The sequence below is a fragment of the Zootoca vivipara genome, chromosome 5 (genome assembly GCF_963506605.1).
Source record: "Zootoca vivipara chromosome 5, rZooViv1.1, whole genome shotgun sequence".
In the NCBI taxonomy this organism is placed as follows: Eukaryota; Metazoa; Chordata; class Lepidosauria; order Squamata; family Lacertidae; genus Zootoca; species Zootoca vivipara.
In genome coordinates, this window is record NC_083280.1 from 22,613,576 (window position 1) to 22,629,842 (window position 16,267).

Consider the following 16,267-nt stretch of genomic DNA (forward strand, 5'->3'; position numbering starts at 1 on the left):
GGGTGGAAGTGTCAGCGTCGAGGGCGTGGCTTGGCAAGGGCGCGCCCCTCTTCCTTGGCTCCTGCTCGGAGAGCCAGCTCCGTTGAGAAAGACACTTTCCTCCCTTCTGCTACCCGGCTTCTGTCTGACTCCTCCCTCCTGCAGCTCTGAATAGTGCAGAGCGAGCCAACGAGCTTCTGCCTTTCTCCCCCCGCTGCTATAGTTCCTTCTCAGCCGGCAGCGTGAGACCGAGATTCTCCTTTCTTTCCACTACCGCACGTTTTCTGGTACCTGCTGGACGCGTCTGACTTGCAGAGCTAAACTTGATCAAAAGGATTATAGAGGATCCGGGACCCATTCAAAAACAGAGGAATCACGTTGCCTTATTTTCTTGCATCTTTTTCTCCCTGGCGCTTAATGCTCCTTTTTAAAACTATGTGACAGCTTGACTGGGCTTGCTTGACTGCATCCTAAGCAGGTCTCCAGGGAAAAGGGTGCTGGACAAGGGATTTATCTATGCAGTCCAACAAACTTGGAGGAGGAGATCAGAAATTCACTGTGAAGCCAACAGTTTTGGTGTCCTCAGATGAGAACTCCCAGAATTGGTGGGAAGGCAAAATAACACCCCACCCATCCCAAGAACCATGTCGGTCACTCTGAGCAATGTCTCATCAAACGGGACGAGCCACCACGGGATTATGGATATACCCAAAGGGCAGAAGCCTTTGAATCTCTTCCTTTTCTGCTTGACTTTTATCATCACGTTCACCACCCTCTTGGGCAGCATATATTCGCTGGTGTCTCTGCTGAGGATGCAGAGCAAAAGTACTGTCTCCATGCTGGTGACTTCTTTGACGGTGGACGATCTGATCAGTGTGGCACCAGCAACAATCTTCATGCTCAAGCATTGGTTGGATGAGATGCTCCCCCAGACCTTGTGCACGGCTTCGGCGCTGCTGTACTTATTCCAGGGCTTTTCCAGCAATCTGATGGGGTCACTCATAGTTTCTTATAACTTCTACAGCCTTAGCAAGATGGGAACCGGCCAAGGGGCCACCAAGAGGCCGGTCAGCATGGTCTGGGCCGTTCTCACTATCTGGATTGTCAGCCTACTGATCTGTATTTTGCCTCTCTGCGGCTGGGGTAGCTATGCCTCCACCCCTTGGGGGTGCCTGACAGACTGCACAAGCTCTTACATTTTATTCCTCTTTATCGTCTACTCGCTGTGCTTCTGCCTCCTCCTCGTGCTTTCCATCCCTTTAATTTATCAGCTGCTGTGTTCAGATGAGCAGCAGCATCTGTACGACGATTATCACCAAATTGCCCGAGGCTATTTCTCCCCTGGGTCACCTCCGACTGGCGGTCGTCACACCCCTTCCCTCTCTCCGGAAGACACTCTGAGCAAAACCTTAAAGCATTTCCAAGGCACTTGTCCAAATGCTGACCTCAAAGTTAGGCAAAGCCCAGTGGACCATTATGGACTGGATCGCTACGGCATGCAAGAGGGGCCCTACAACAGCCGAACCCTCACTGTGGAATTTGCTCAGAAGCGCTTTTCCCTGATTCTGGCGCTGACCAAAGTCACACTTTGGCTCCCAATGATGGTAAAATCAAACCAAGTTTCTTTCTCTATTTGTAATGTTCCGGGGGCTGGGAGGGGAGTATTGGATGAAATTTAAACCATGTGCCATTGAACACAGAGCAAATGAGGCAACTTTCCCATGTAACTTGCACTGGACATCTTCAACACCGGATAGTCCAGTTAAAAGTTACTGGCTTGTTTGCTTTTTAATCATTTTATTCTGTAAGTCCATCAAATCAGCTACTAAGAGTTAAACGGATTGCCCACCAGAGATTCATTGCATATATTACTGTCATTTCAATCAAACCCTGTGCTGTTAGTATGCTGGCAAATCCTGTATCAGCAACTCTTAATTATTTTAGTTTGCTGAGTGTGCAAGAGCCCCCTCCATGCATATCAGTGTCTTCTTATGGAAAGGGCTGGACTTTTAATTGCACGTTCTGATTATCCAGATTTGAGTGAACAGATTTGTATTGAACATATGTTTTCATGGGCATCGACAAAGGATCATGCCAAACCAAGGCTCCAGCTAATTACTTAATTGACTCTGGTTTTATGCTAGGGTAAGCATTCTATGAATAAGCTTTGTAGAGTGAGTCAAAAAAGAAAACCAATTGGAAGGGCAGGCCAAGGGTTACTTTTTCAAGCAACCGGACAGGCTGTGGGTTGACTGCATGAAATCCATCAGAGCATCTGCAGAATCCTCCTGAGGCACACCCTTTGGCAGTGGGTTGCCAGAGGCTGTAAAATGGAAAGGTTTCTCAGAAGCAAAGGTTTGTGTGTTTGCTTATGGTTTTGTAAATAATGAGGGCTGCTGAAAACTGCTTTGCTTCAGGGTGCGGATAAGTGCTGCGTGACACCTGTGAAACTCACTCAGAGCCGCACATAGCACATGTGAATGCCTTGAACTAAGAATCCTTTGCTTTAAGTTTTCTCTTCTCCAGTTCCTTTCCCCAAATTCACCTTGACCCTGAAGCCTTTGAGTTGACCTTTAAATCATCCCCCCAACAGTGATTATGGTTGAATTTCTAAGCATACTTTTCGGGAGTCAGCACCATTGAATGTAGTTCCCCCCTCCATTTGTGGCCTCCTCACCAGTGAGATTTAGACTGTAAGGTTTGTGGCAGTAGGGACCTTCTCTTTTCCTTGCGAAATGATACTCATTGATGGCACTGTATAAATCATCTATCATCATTATCAGTGCCATCATCTGAGAGGTGTGTTTCTGTCTCCCAGCATTACCTCAAGTGGACTTTTATTAATAGCCTCAGGGTCAAAGCTACTTCTCTGCCAGAGCAAAGGCATCAATATTTATTGTTTCACTTGAAGCAACTGACACAGATGGGAGTTGCACTGGAACATTTGCTTCTCAGCATCTGTCAGGATTCAAAGTCACAAAGCTCGTCTTCGACGGATTCCAGAGGAACAAGAATGCTGGTTTGCTGCTGCGCGAACACTCTAGAGTGCAAGAGACCAGAAGCAAGCCCTGATGGGTTCAATGGGGCATACGCCCAGGTAAGCCTAACTGGCTTACAACCATGTGTCTTTTTGTAGATGGCAACCTCATTGTGTATATGTGCTTCAGAGCCAATGCCTATTGAGACCTGCATTCTTTTATAATAGGGTTAACCAATGTAAAATAGGGTTGACCAACCTTATAGATGTAGCTGGGCTACTGGCAATGTTGGCTTGGGCTGATGGGAGTTGGGAATCCAAATTATCTGGAGGGCCCTGTGGTGTCCATCCCTGTTTTAAAATGCCACAAATATTACACTGTTACATATTTAGAGTGTACTGGGAGTTATTGAAAATAAAGGCTAAGGTTATGCATAGGCTTTCAATGAACAGTGGGCTATCAAAAACTGTACTGCAGCAGGTGCATTCCTAAGAACCAAGGTTTTAACAACAACAAAAAGATAATGAGCATGCAGAAGTCATGCGATTCTTGAGCATGACCACAATGCAGTGAGAAATTGGCGATTGTAAATATACATAATGGAACATCCCACATAATCCTTAATTCAAACCCCAGAAGACACAAGCAAATGTGTGGGTAAATTCTGTTCTGAATTCAATTATCCTTTGTGGATTCTTTAAAAGAAATAAATAAAATAAAAGGCAACTTCACATATTACCGGTACCTTTGGTGTACACATGTATGATTCATAAGTGTGCCTATGACAAATGGGTGTGTACCACGAGCAGGGGAGAGATGAGAGGAAATAATACTGATGACACAGAACCATGGCAGAAGATCAGCCACACACTGTATCAAGTACAGCTTGACTGAGGAAAAGCATGGGATTCTGGTGACCTTGTTCCAAACGCAAAATGCTGCCCGAAAGCCTTGACCACACCAAACTACTGCATCATGATGGGAGATGGGCAGGAAGCCAACCCCGCCAACCACCAATGCTATTCCTCTGGCTGTAGCTCAGGCATCCCCAAACTCAGCCCTCCAGCTGTTTGGGGACTACAATTCCCACCATCCTTTACCACTGGTCCTGTTAGCTAGGGAAGATGGGAGTTGTAGTCCCAAAACAGCTGGAGGGCCGAGTTTGGGGATGCCTGCTGTAGCTCTTCTCAACGGGTGCAAGTAATGGTGATATTCAGAAACAAAGATGGGCTGCTCTATGCCCCATAGCCCCTTAAGATGTGGGTTTCCCAGTGTGAGAGGTCATGGAGCCCACCTCAAGTTCCTCTGGACTGAAGTTCCTGCCTAATGCCTTTGCATCTGTATGGTAAAATCACAGTTGTGACAAATAGTGCCACAGGGATGGTAGAGTTAAATATAGGTTCATCAAACAAACTAGCTGCCAAGGCAAGCCAGTTATGAACAGGAAAACATAAGAAGAGCCTGCTGGAACAGGGCAGTGGTCCATCTAGTCCAGCATCCTGTTCTCACAGTGGCCAACCAGATGCCTGTAGGAAATCCAGAAGCAGGGCCCAAGCACAAGAACACTATCCCCTCCTGTGGTTTCCAGAAACTGGTATGGATAAGCATTGCAATTTCCAACTAGGGAGGCAGGGGCTAGCCATCATGGCTTGTAGCCATCAATAGCCCTCTCCTTCATGAATCTGTCTAATCTTCTTTCAAAGCCATCTAGGTTGGTGGCCATCATTGCCTCCCATGGGAGCGAGTTCTATAGTCTAACCATGCACTGCTGCTGCATAAGAGAGTACTTTTTTTAAATCTGTCCTGAGTCTTCAGGGACATGAAACCTGAAGAATCATGGTTTACAGGAAGAAACCCTATACACATACACATGCATAGAGCCATTTACAAACTGATGTTGATTGCATGTTGGCTGGGGAATGTGTCCAACAGGCTTGCTAGTGTCTCATTCACGATGGCCTCTCCATTTTATACACTTCTTGTTCTTGTGGAGAAGCTGGTAAGATATTGTTAGGTTTCTATTTCTTCCCACTGCGAGACAGTCACGAGACTGTGTTGATATATTCCAGCAAAAGACTGTTGGATCACGGGAGCAGGTGTTGCTGTATCCTGTTTCCGTTTGGTGTTTTTCTTCTTCTTCGGACTTCTCTCAGCGAGAGGAGACATGCTTTCCTTTGTTCTGCTTCATTCTTAGCAATAAAAGTAGGTGAGTGCACACATCTCTGCCTCAGTCCGTCTGTGTTTTTACTCTGCAAGGCCAGATGTGGTTACTGTTAAGTAGATTTGTAGCTGATGGAGTAACCAAAACCAAAGAGTGTTCATCAATGGTTCCTCGTCATCCAGGAAAAAAGTGGGGTGCCCCACTGCCACAAGGTTCTGTCCTTGCCCCATTGTTGTTCAACATCTTTATAAATGACATGGATGAAGAAATTGAGGGGATGCTCATCAAATTTGTAGCTGACACCAAGCTGGGAGGGGTAGCTAATGTTGCAGGATGACCTTAACACATTGGACAACTGGGTCAAAGCTAACAAAATGAATTTCAATAGGAGAAATGTAAAGTTCTACAACTAGGCAGGAAAAGCAGCTACACAAATGTAAGAAGGTGGGGGACACCTGGCTTACTAGTAGAACATGTAAAAAGGATCATGGGGTCTTAGTAGACCACAAGCTTAACATGAGTCAACAGGATGATGCAGAAGCAAGATAAGCTAATGCTATTCTAGGTTGTATCAACAGAAGTATAGTGTCCAAATCAAAGGAAGTCATATTATCACTCCATTCTGCCTGGGTCAGACCACATCTGGAATACTGTGTCCAGTTCTGGGCACCACAATTTAAGAATATTGGACCTAAGCATAGGCTATATTGCAGAGATGAAGAACCTTCATCCCAGGGGCCTAATTAGAGCCACCAAGAGTCAGCTGCTTGTAACATCTGTATTACACATTCCATTGGTATGATACTTTCAGGCAGGACTTATTCCTCCAAGGAACCAGACTTACCAAATTTCAAAGACACAAAGAAAAGGCACCTCATTTTATTCTTTTTCTTATTTCTCTTCCTGTAACCTGTGCAGAAATTTGGTTATTTCTCTATGTCAATAAAAACAAATGCGAAAATGAACAAAACAAATGAGAAATGAATAGGCTGTGCACTCGGAATTCATTTGTTTTACTCTCAAATCATATATGTGAATAAAACAAATGGGGCTCATTTTTAATTTGTTTATTTTAATGAATCCACACACTCATGCATCTCCTGAATAGGGCTAGAGTCTCACATTAAAGCAGCTGCTCCCTCCTCACAAAACAACAGGTTGGACACAATCCAGCAAAACATTTAAATGCCTGATTGATTTCAGTAGGAGTGTTAAGCCCATGCTTAAATGAACATGATTTATAAAAGCTTAATATAGTGCAATCATATGTATTTTGCAAGTTCTATTAGGTTCAATTTGTTGTTGTTGTTTAGTCGTTTAGTCGTGTCCGACTCTTCGTGACCGCATGGACCAGAGCACGCCAGGCACTCCTGTCTTCCACTGCCTCCCACAGTTTGGTCAAACTCATGTTCATAGCTTCGAGAACACTGTCCAACCATCTCGTCCTCTGTCGTCCCCTTCTCCTAGTGCCCTCAATCTTTCCCAACATCAGGGTCTTTTCCAGGGAGTCTTCTCTTCTCATGAGGTGGCCAAAGTATTGTAGCCTCAGCTTCAGGATCTGTCCTTCCAGTGAGCGCTCAGGGCCAATTTCCTTCAGAATGGATAGGTTTGATCTTCTTGCAGTCCATGGGACTCTCAAGAGTCTCCTCCAGCACCATAATTCAAAAGCATCAATTCTTCAGCGATCAGCCTTCTTTATGGTTCAATAGGACTTTTTTTGTAGATGATGGGCCATATCCAGCCCTGCAGCTCTTCTGGCAGAAAGGACTTATGTGCATGCAATGGAACTTTATCTTTCTTGCCAGTCTCTTCCAGCCTCCTGTGCACCTCCAAAATCAGCTCCGGAGTGTTGAGGGATGGTTGGTTGCAGATTTGTGTGTACAGTATATAAGAGATGAGATGGAAGTCCCATTGCAACAATAGAACTTTACTGGAGCAGCACTATCTGTACAACCCTCTGTGAGCAACTGAAAGATGCCTTGCACAATTTTCCATTTACCCTTGTATGGTTTGTTTATTTTTCTTCCTTTTACTCATAGTAACAAACAACTAGAGTGTTTTTAATTTCTTTGAATCGTCTCTCTCTTTCAGATTCAAATGGTTGTTCAACACACTGTTGGGTTTCAAAGCCTTTCCTTTGAGATATTCAGCTTTCTGCTAACGCTGCTAGCCGTTACTGTCACCCCAGTATTTGTCTTGTCTGAACACTGGAGTCACCTGCCTTGCGGCTGCATCATCAACTGCAGAAGGAATGTCTACACTGTATCCTCAGAGGAAGGCAAAAGTAAGTACAGAAGGATGATGGGAAGGGACTGGAGGCTAAGCTTCTGACTCTGCCTGGCCCTGAGCAACTTACCCTTCCCAGGGAAAACTGCGCAGAGTTAGTTTGTTTCATCAAAATCTGGTCCACATGGTGCTTTCATATCCCTTTCTTGTATTGTGTGAATGGCTGTTCACATGAATACCACAAAGCTAGGAATGTGTGGGTTTCACCCATGGCAACTTCCTTGATCCCTCTGGATCTGTGGTAGAGCATTTTCTTTGCATGCAGCAGGTCCCAAGTTCAATCTCCAATGAAGGCTAAGAATGCCCAGTCTCTGAAGCCCTGGAAAGCTGCCTCCAGATAATGTAAACAATACCAAGTTAGATAGACCCAGTGGTCTGACTTAGTATAAGATGCTTTCCTGTGCTGCTTCGTTTGAAATCCCCGAGCTGTCCAGTTCTGAACAACTTGTAACCAACCAAGTCAAACACAGCCCATCAACAATACAGTGGTACCTCGGTTTACAACCACAATTGGTTCCGGAAGTCTGTACTTAACCTGAAGCGTACTTAACCTGAATCGAACTTTCCCATTGAAAGTAATGGAAAGTGGATTAATCCGTTCCAGATGGGTCCGTGGAGTACTCAACCTGAAGCGTACTTAACCCAAAGTATGAGTGTAATTAGTTCTGGAAATCTGTACTTAAACTGATGCGTACTTAACCTGAAGCGAACTTTCCCATTGAAAGTAATGGAAAGTGAATTAAATCCATTCCAGATGGGTCCACGGTGTTTGTAAACCGAGGCGGTTGTAAACCGAGGTATGACTGTATTGGATGCCTCCTCACTGATAAACCTGGCTTTTAACAGCATATGGCTACAAGGGGGGAGGGGTCATCAAGTACTTCAGACCTTCAGCCCCAGTGTGTGGCTGGTGGAAGGGCAAGGCCGGTGAGGATGTGATGAAGGGGCAGGGCTAGCAAGCATAACCCTACTCTCCCCTTCATGCAACATAGCTGTCAAGTTTTTTAAAAAGGGATATTCCCTTATGCTGAATAGGCTTCCTCGCAAGAAAAGGGAAAACTTGACAGCTATGGTTAATCGCATGAGGAAATCGACAAGATAGAGCTATAGTGAAGGTCACCCAGTGAGCTTAATGACTGTGCTGGGATTTAAACATTGGTCTCACTGATCTGAGTAACACTGTCTACACTGGCTTTCTCCCAATAAATTTAAAGGTGTAGATGAGAGAGCAGCAGTTTGTTTGTTTTGTTAAATTTAAATCCCTCCCAAAGGAGTCCAGGGCAGGACACCTCAGTGTGTGATCTTTCTTCCTCCGGAAGAGAGCCTCTCTTCTGGACTAGGTGACTAGATTGATGCTTCAGTGTCCCAGCTCCATGTGCCTTGATTCTATGCATGTAACCTAAGAATCATGGCTATCTACATTTAAGGAGGATGTCTTACCGTATATCTAAATGCGCACAGTGCAGGACCATTCGAAGAGCTCTGCTGGATGAAACCAAAGGCCTATCTAATCCAGCATTCCCACAGGGGGCAAGCAGATGCTTTGGAGAAGCCCACAGGGACTCTCCTGTTGTTGTTCCCCAGCATCTGGTCTTCAGAGGCATTGTGCTTCAATAGCCATTTATAACCTTATCCTCCACAAATTCCTCTAATTCCCCTCTGAAGCAATCCAAACTGATGGCCATCACTCCCATCTTTTGGGTGCAGATTCTATAGTCTAGTTATGTTCTGTGTGAAGAATTACCCCCTCTTGTTGGTCGTGAATCTCTCAACATGAAGTCCCACCTGCAGTCTTTATAGGCAGCTCACACAGAACTAAACATATTTCAGTAGTTTGACTATGGTTGTTACAGAAATCTTCTTGAAAATGGATCTATGCTCATGACGGAGATGACTTTTGCTCTAAATTGATTCTTCCTCTGGATCTTTCAGAACCTGTTTCCCAACTACAGTGTTTGCTGTGTGTCAAGAAGCAATTTGTTACTGATAGTGCTTTGTAACAAACTGGCTCCGGCTCCGATACAATATTTACAAAGTGAAATATGTGACAGATGGCAAGGCAATGATTACCTAATCATTTCGAAACTGAATTTCCCTTTTGTTTTTGTTTTTTTGCCAAGGGTTATTCTATCTCACCAGCACCCCATGCAAAATATTTACCACGCAGAATTAAGCAACTTAAAATATAGCTCATGTGCCCAGTGCCACCATGACCTTAATACATTTATTTAGAATACCGTAATTATAAACCACCCCGCCCCCGCCCCCAACATAACCAATCTCTGAGCATGGTACATACAGTACAATTAAAACTCATCCAGACTGAACAACCACAATAAGAAAACAATTTAATAACAAAAGCAGATGAAAGAAATAGATTAAAATCCTCAAGGCACAGATTCTTAACAACACAAGTGAGTTGTAAGAACTAAACAGCTAATGTTCTGCAAATGTCTGGGCAAAACAAATAGGCTTTTTGCTTGATGCTTGGTAAAGATGAGGTGCCATGCATACTGCTAAGGCAGGGGTAGACACACTTCTTTGGCCCAAGTGCCAAACCCTTGTCCAATTCCCAGGGGGATCACATGTCAGGAGTGGGTGTGGCAAAAACTGGGTGTGACAGTCTGCAGACACAGAAACACACATACACACCACTTACTGGCTGATCCGTGCAGATCTGTGGGTGGCCGGGGGGGGGGTATCAATCCCTCTGTTCATAAAAATACCTGATCAGATGTATCAGATTTGTATCCTCAAAAGTGCACTAATCTCTCTACATTCCAGTGGTGTGCCTGCTCAGTTTCTTTGTTCTTTCTGCTGCTGCCGCAGCCACCCAATGGGTAGTTTATTGAGTGAGTAAAATAATTGCAAGGGAGCCCAGATCAGGTCAGTTGGCCACCATCTAACTAGCCACTAGCATTAAGAAGGACCTTATAAAAGCAAAAAGCCCACACTATATTTCTTTAAGTGGGCTCTTTGGGAAATCCCATTTCAATTTGCTTCTATTTCTATCCCACTCTGTTCCAAAGATTGGGAATGATAAACAATGGGGATGGGGAACCTGTGGTTCTCTAGATGTTGCTGAACTACAACTAACATCATTCCTGAACAATGGTCATGCTGGCTGCGGCTGGTGGAAGCTGTGGTCCAATAACAGCTGGAGGGCCACAGGGTCCCCATCCCTGGTTTAAAGCTTTGATCCAGAGATTCTCTGCATGCAGCATAGGGCTAACCATATAATCCCTTGCACACCTAGCCTCCAAACAGGTAGGTGGTGCTGTTGACTTTGAGGGCAGCACTCACTTGCTTGGATATGTGGAGGTCTGGGGTTCATTCCTTCCACTTCTCTTTTCCTTTGAGGGCAAATGGGGTGGGGGGGGGGAAGAGATGATGCCTCTGACTAGCAATATCATAAGTGACTTGCACAGCTCCCAATCCTACATCAGGAGGAGTGTTGGATCCAGCCTGGGAAATGACTATGGATGCAACTCCAATTTTCTGCATGCTCTTCTTAATTCTGAAGAGATGCTTCCACCTGCCAATTGCCCTTTCTGAATCAATGCCACAAAGCAGATGTAAAGTATCCAATTAAAATTAGATTAAAGCAGCTCAAATGCAACAGATGCTAAATGCGAAACCATCTGCTAACACACACACACCTCCAGAAAACCAGGCAAGATAAGATTGAAATGGCAAACAAGGGATGGGATCCAGAGTAAGTTAGTTGCAGAGTTCCCACTGAAATCAGTGGGTTATTATTATTATTATTATTATTATTATTATTATTATTATTATTACCCCGCCCATCTGGCTGGGCTTCCCCCGCCACTCTGGGCGGCTTCCAACAAATACAAAAATACATTAAAATATCACAGATTAAAAACTTCCCTAAACAGGGCTGCCTTTAGGTGTTTTCTAAATGTCAGGTAGTTGTTCATCTCCCTGACCTCTGATGTGGGAGGGTGTTCCATAGGGCGGGCGCCACTACCGAGAAGGCCCTCTGCCTGGTTCCCTGTAGCTTTGCTTCTCGCAGTGAGGGAACCTCCAGAAGGCCCTCGGCGCTGGATCTCAGTGTCCGGGCTAAACAATGGGGGTGGAGACGCTCCTTCAGGTATATAGGACCGAGGCCGTTTAGGGCTTTAAAGGTCAGCACCAACACTTTGAATTGTGCTCGGAAACGTACTGGGAGCCAATGTAGGTCTCTTTTAAGGCATGACTGTCTGGTTCCAACCTAATGTGTATAATTTGGCTGTTTTCACAGTTCATTCTGAAATCAGCAGGACATGTGACTTGCCTTTTAGTAGTCTTATGCATACTAACTCCATGTCAACCAGTTCAAACTACACCTTGCTGACTCTCCTGTCATGATGAGTCAGAAAGTTTGTTTTCAGTTTTGCATGTTATCATCCTTCATATGCTGGGTCCCCCAGAAAACAGAGATCAAAACTACTTATAATATCTGGGAAATCACTCTGTTCTCTTCCTAAAAAAAATGAGTCAGCTAATATTGGGTAATGCCAGATATAAGTTCCAGGTGTGGTGGAAGTAGCTGGAAGACACATTAAATCCATTCCAAGGTATATATATGTATTCAGGGCAAATAATGTCTTCACCCTTGGAGCATATGTCTGTCTTCATTTAGCATTGGTGTTTAAGCATTTGGAACATAAGTTGTTGTTTTTTAAATATTGTGTTAAAGTGTGCAATGCAATCCAAATTTATCCCATTTTAGGGTATATGGTTGTTGTTTTTAATGCCAGTACTGCACTTCCTACCAGTTATTTTTAATGCAAACACTTCTTTCCTTTCTTTAGCCAAAAGAAGAGGCTTTGAATTCAATCTGTCATTCCAACAAGGTTATGGAATCTATAAGATATCTCATGACAACCATCACAGTGACGATGGCAACTCTATATCATACCACAGCTTGCTCAACTATGACTGCGAGAATATAAGAGAAACTCAAAAGGACTGCAACAAAATTGAGTTCAGCACCATCTCTCTGGAGGACAGCTCCCTGCTTAAAGAGAGCACTAAGTGCAAAAAAACTGTTGGCACAGACACCAAACAAGACCTTAACAAGGATAAGTTCATGGATTGCCTGCTTTCTGACAAAATGGGAACGTATAAAAAAGAAGAAGTCAGGAATATTGATAAGTGTGCTTTCTTTGAAGAGAAGGAAAGAAGGCTTTCTCATGAGGAGTGCCGAAAACCAGAACTCTCTGACTGGGAGTGGTGCAGAAGTAAGTCGGAAAGGACCCCACGGCAGGTAGAGTCTTTCCTTGTTTTCAAATCTTCTAAAATTGTCTACTTATATGTGTTGCATGTAATGAATACCTTGCAGGCTTGGTGATCTGTGCCTTACTTCTATGTTTTGCAACTTGAGTGTCTATATGACTAAGATTTATGTGAAAAAGAGCCACAGTTGAGCCAGTGTACATCAGCTTCATGGAATGTATTCCTATTTATTTCACTGGCAATAAATAAAGCCTGAAGACTTTGGTTTACCAGCATTGCAGATAGGGTAGAGCTATAGCAAGTATACTTTACCCTAAAGTCTATTCTGGCACTTAGGATGCAGAGAGAGAGAGAGAGAGAGAGAGAGAGAGAGAGAGAGAGAGAGAGAGAGAGAGAGAGAGAGAGAGAGAGAGACTAGGATTCCACCTAATGCCTTAACTGCGCAAAGATGTGGCATTTTGCTATGGGGAAGGCAGAGCCTCTAGACGTGTCAATTTGTCTACAGGTAAATTCCTTCCCGGCTCCAAATATGGCAACCATTAGTGACCATAGCAAAGTCAGGAAACACAAGGAATCAAAACATGTTTAAAGAGAATAAAACGTGAGGAATGAAGCAAGATTAAAGCAGCAACATGAAAAGCAAAATACGTTTAAATCGCATGATAAAGAATTGACCTAAGATTAGTAAATGAAAAAGAGCCACAGTTGAGCCAGTGTACATCAGCTTCATGGAATGTATTCCTATTTATTTCACTGGCAATAAATAAAGCCTGAAGACTTTGGTTTACCAGCATTGCAGATAGGGTAGAGCTATAGCAAGTATACTTTACCCTAAAGTCTATTCTGGCACTTAGGATGCAGAGAGAGAGAGAGAGAGAGAGAGAGAGAGAGAGAGAGAGAGAGAGAGAGAGAGAGAGAGAGAGAGAACCTACTAATTACAAGCAGTATTGTTAGCATGAGCATCATCAGCCATGGGAGGTGGAGAAAGTGCAAAATCATTCTGGGATACACACACACACACACACACACACACACACAATCACAATCACAATCTCTTGCACGATATCTCCACTTCCTTCCTTTCCATCTTTTGGGCATGACTTTCTTCCATGCTGTTTTTTCATTTCAGCACCCTTTGACATGCTTTCAAACTGTTCACCAATTTCAGTGCCTGATTGCTGCAAACCACCATGTCTCTTTCTCATCTTCTAATTGAAATAATCATATTTCCTCATGATCGGGGTGTAGTGGTAAGTGCAGGAGCTCATCATTACAGTCCCCATAGCAGTCATCTGGATTCCTCCACTATTAGACACTCACACCCCCAGTACATACCCCATTTATTAGAAACTGCATTGCACTCAATGGGGCTTTGATCTGAGTGCATTGGTTCAACTTATAAACCACATAGAGCTGCAACGCAACTTGTAGCATCCAATTAGAAATGTAGACAATTTCACAAAGAAGTGTGGATCCAAGAGCTAGGATGAATTAAGTACTCCACCACAGGAAAGGAATATCCAGACTCTGCTTTGTCTGACTTCTGATATGCTAACCTGTCACAAACCAACTTGAAAGTCTCATTATCACCTCATTCACTTGTGGGAGCAAAGAGAATCTGTCAATTGCCCTGACATTCTGGTGGATTATGTCATCATTCCTGCTGCGGAAAAAAAGCCTCCCTGCTCATTCACCACCCCACACCACCCTCTCTCTGGATCACATCACAGAAAAGTAGCTTCTATGCAGTTTTAACAGTAAGTGAGAAAGGTGCCTCTGTCTGTGAAGATTCAGCTTTCATTTATTTGAAGCAGGCATGGAAACAAGGAAGGTCATTCATGTACCAACCAGATTATGCAAGATCACTGCTATTTAAGGTGGTTAAATATTGAAAGAAGTAGTGTAAGTTTTAAAAATGGTTTTGACCAGTGCTTTTTTCCCTAGAAGAATAGGTGCTGGTACTCACCATGAAGTTGTTACAGTAAGTGCCACACTTTTTAACAACCAAAAAACGAGGTGCGTACTCTTGAGTACCCCCTGAAAAGAAAGCACTGGTTTTCACCAGTGAAACTGTAGTTCAGCACCCTGGACAGAAATATTCTTTGCAATGCACTCATATTCATGGATACTCTGGTAACTAAAAATTAATGATTTAGACCTAAAGACCAAAGCACTTTCTGGGAATACATATTGGACCCAACACCTATCTTTGCAAAGAAAGCCCAGTACTTGCTGTGCTTGCCGCCCCTGCACATCTATCCTCCTTAGAAATGGTGTTTGCATTCCTCAAGCTGTGAAAGGGCAAGCCAGGGCAGATATTCAAAGTGAGGGCTTCATCTCATGTCAATTCATCTTAGCTTTTTTGAGCTTCTCCATATGTATTCTCACGAATTCCTGGTACTGAGAAATTGAGCCAGACTCGCCTCTCCCCAACGCAATTACCTTCAGGTCAATTTGTTACCTTTTTGTTTGTTTATCAAAATATTCATATACTGTACTACAATATCATAAAAATGTCAAGGTGGTTTACAGAAATACGTGCGTGGAATTAAAACACACAGGCATTTAAAATCAAAGACTATCAACTAACTATGATGGGGAAAATGTTTTCTTTAATTGCCTGAATGAGCCTGGCAGCGTATAATTTTTTCAGCAGGCATTTAAAGGTTGAAACAAAAGGTACCTGCTGAATCTCTGGGCTGGGCTGATGACCTTAGAGGCTTGGTTTTTTTCTTGTTGTCAGGTGAGCCTCATCAACTCGGGACAAAGAACAATGCTCCTGCAGATTACCTCAGGGATTGAACTGGGATGTAAAGGTTTCAGCAATTCTTAATGTACCTTGGACCTTGGAGACCCTCATTCCCCTCACAGACCCCCATTCCCCTCACAATTCCTCTAGAAAATTGAGATCAAAACTACTTATTTGAGGGGAATGCTGCATCCTGATGACCAGGCATCCCCAAACTGCGGCCCTCCAGATGTTTTGGGCTACAACTCCCATGATCCCTAGCTAACAGGACCAGTGGTCAGGGAAGATGGGAATTGTAGTCCAAAACATCTGGAGGGCCGAAGTATGGGGGTGCCTGCTGATGACTCTCAGCACCCTTAGGGAACTACAGCTCCCAGAATTCTTTGGGGGGAAGCCCTGACTGTTTAAAGTAGCACCGTAGTGCTTTAAATGTATGGGGTGAATATGGCCTATGACAGCTTCATATGAACAAATGACTGGGACACATCAGTGGGAAGATTGCTGATGTTCTTGGGTCATGCTGTTCATGATGTTCTTGGAGGTCTTTAAGCAGAGGCTCGACAGGCATATGTCAAGAATGCTTTGATGGTGTTTCCTGCTCGGCAGGGGGTTGGACTGGATGGCCCTTGTGGTCTCTTCCAACTCTATGATTCTATGATTCTATGCTTACAGCCTTCTCTTGGACATCTGGTTGGCCATTGTGAGAAAAGGCTGCTGGATGAGCTGGGCCTTTGGCCTGCTCTGGCGGGACTCTTAGGCCTTTATGCCCAATGTGTGATGTCAAAACTAGATGGTTGTGGTGTTTGGGGTTTAATACCCCTGCGTGAATATATCAATAGGAGTCACCAAACATTTTGCAACAACAAACCCTCTTAA

General features: G+C 43.9%; 1 protein-coding gene across 1 annotated transcript in view; it reads left to right on the plus strand.

Moving 5' to 3' along the window:
• Window positions 1-471: 471 nt before the first annotated feature.
• Window positions 472-16,267, plus strand: part of GPR149 (G protein-coupled receptor 149) — a 40,273-nt gene continuing 24,477 nt past the window's right edge. Inside the window, exons 1-3 of the mRNA XM_060274193.1 lie at window positions 472-1,583; window positions 7,210-7,402; window positions 12,219-12,673. Of these exons, the coding sequence (XP_060130176.1) occupies window positions 624-1,583; window positions 7,210-7,402; window positions 12,219-12,673 (1,608 nt within the window). The 5' untranslated portion in view covers window positions 472-623. The remainder of the gene's footprint in view (window positions 1,584-7,209; window positions 7,403-12,218; window positions 12,674-16,267) is intronic.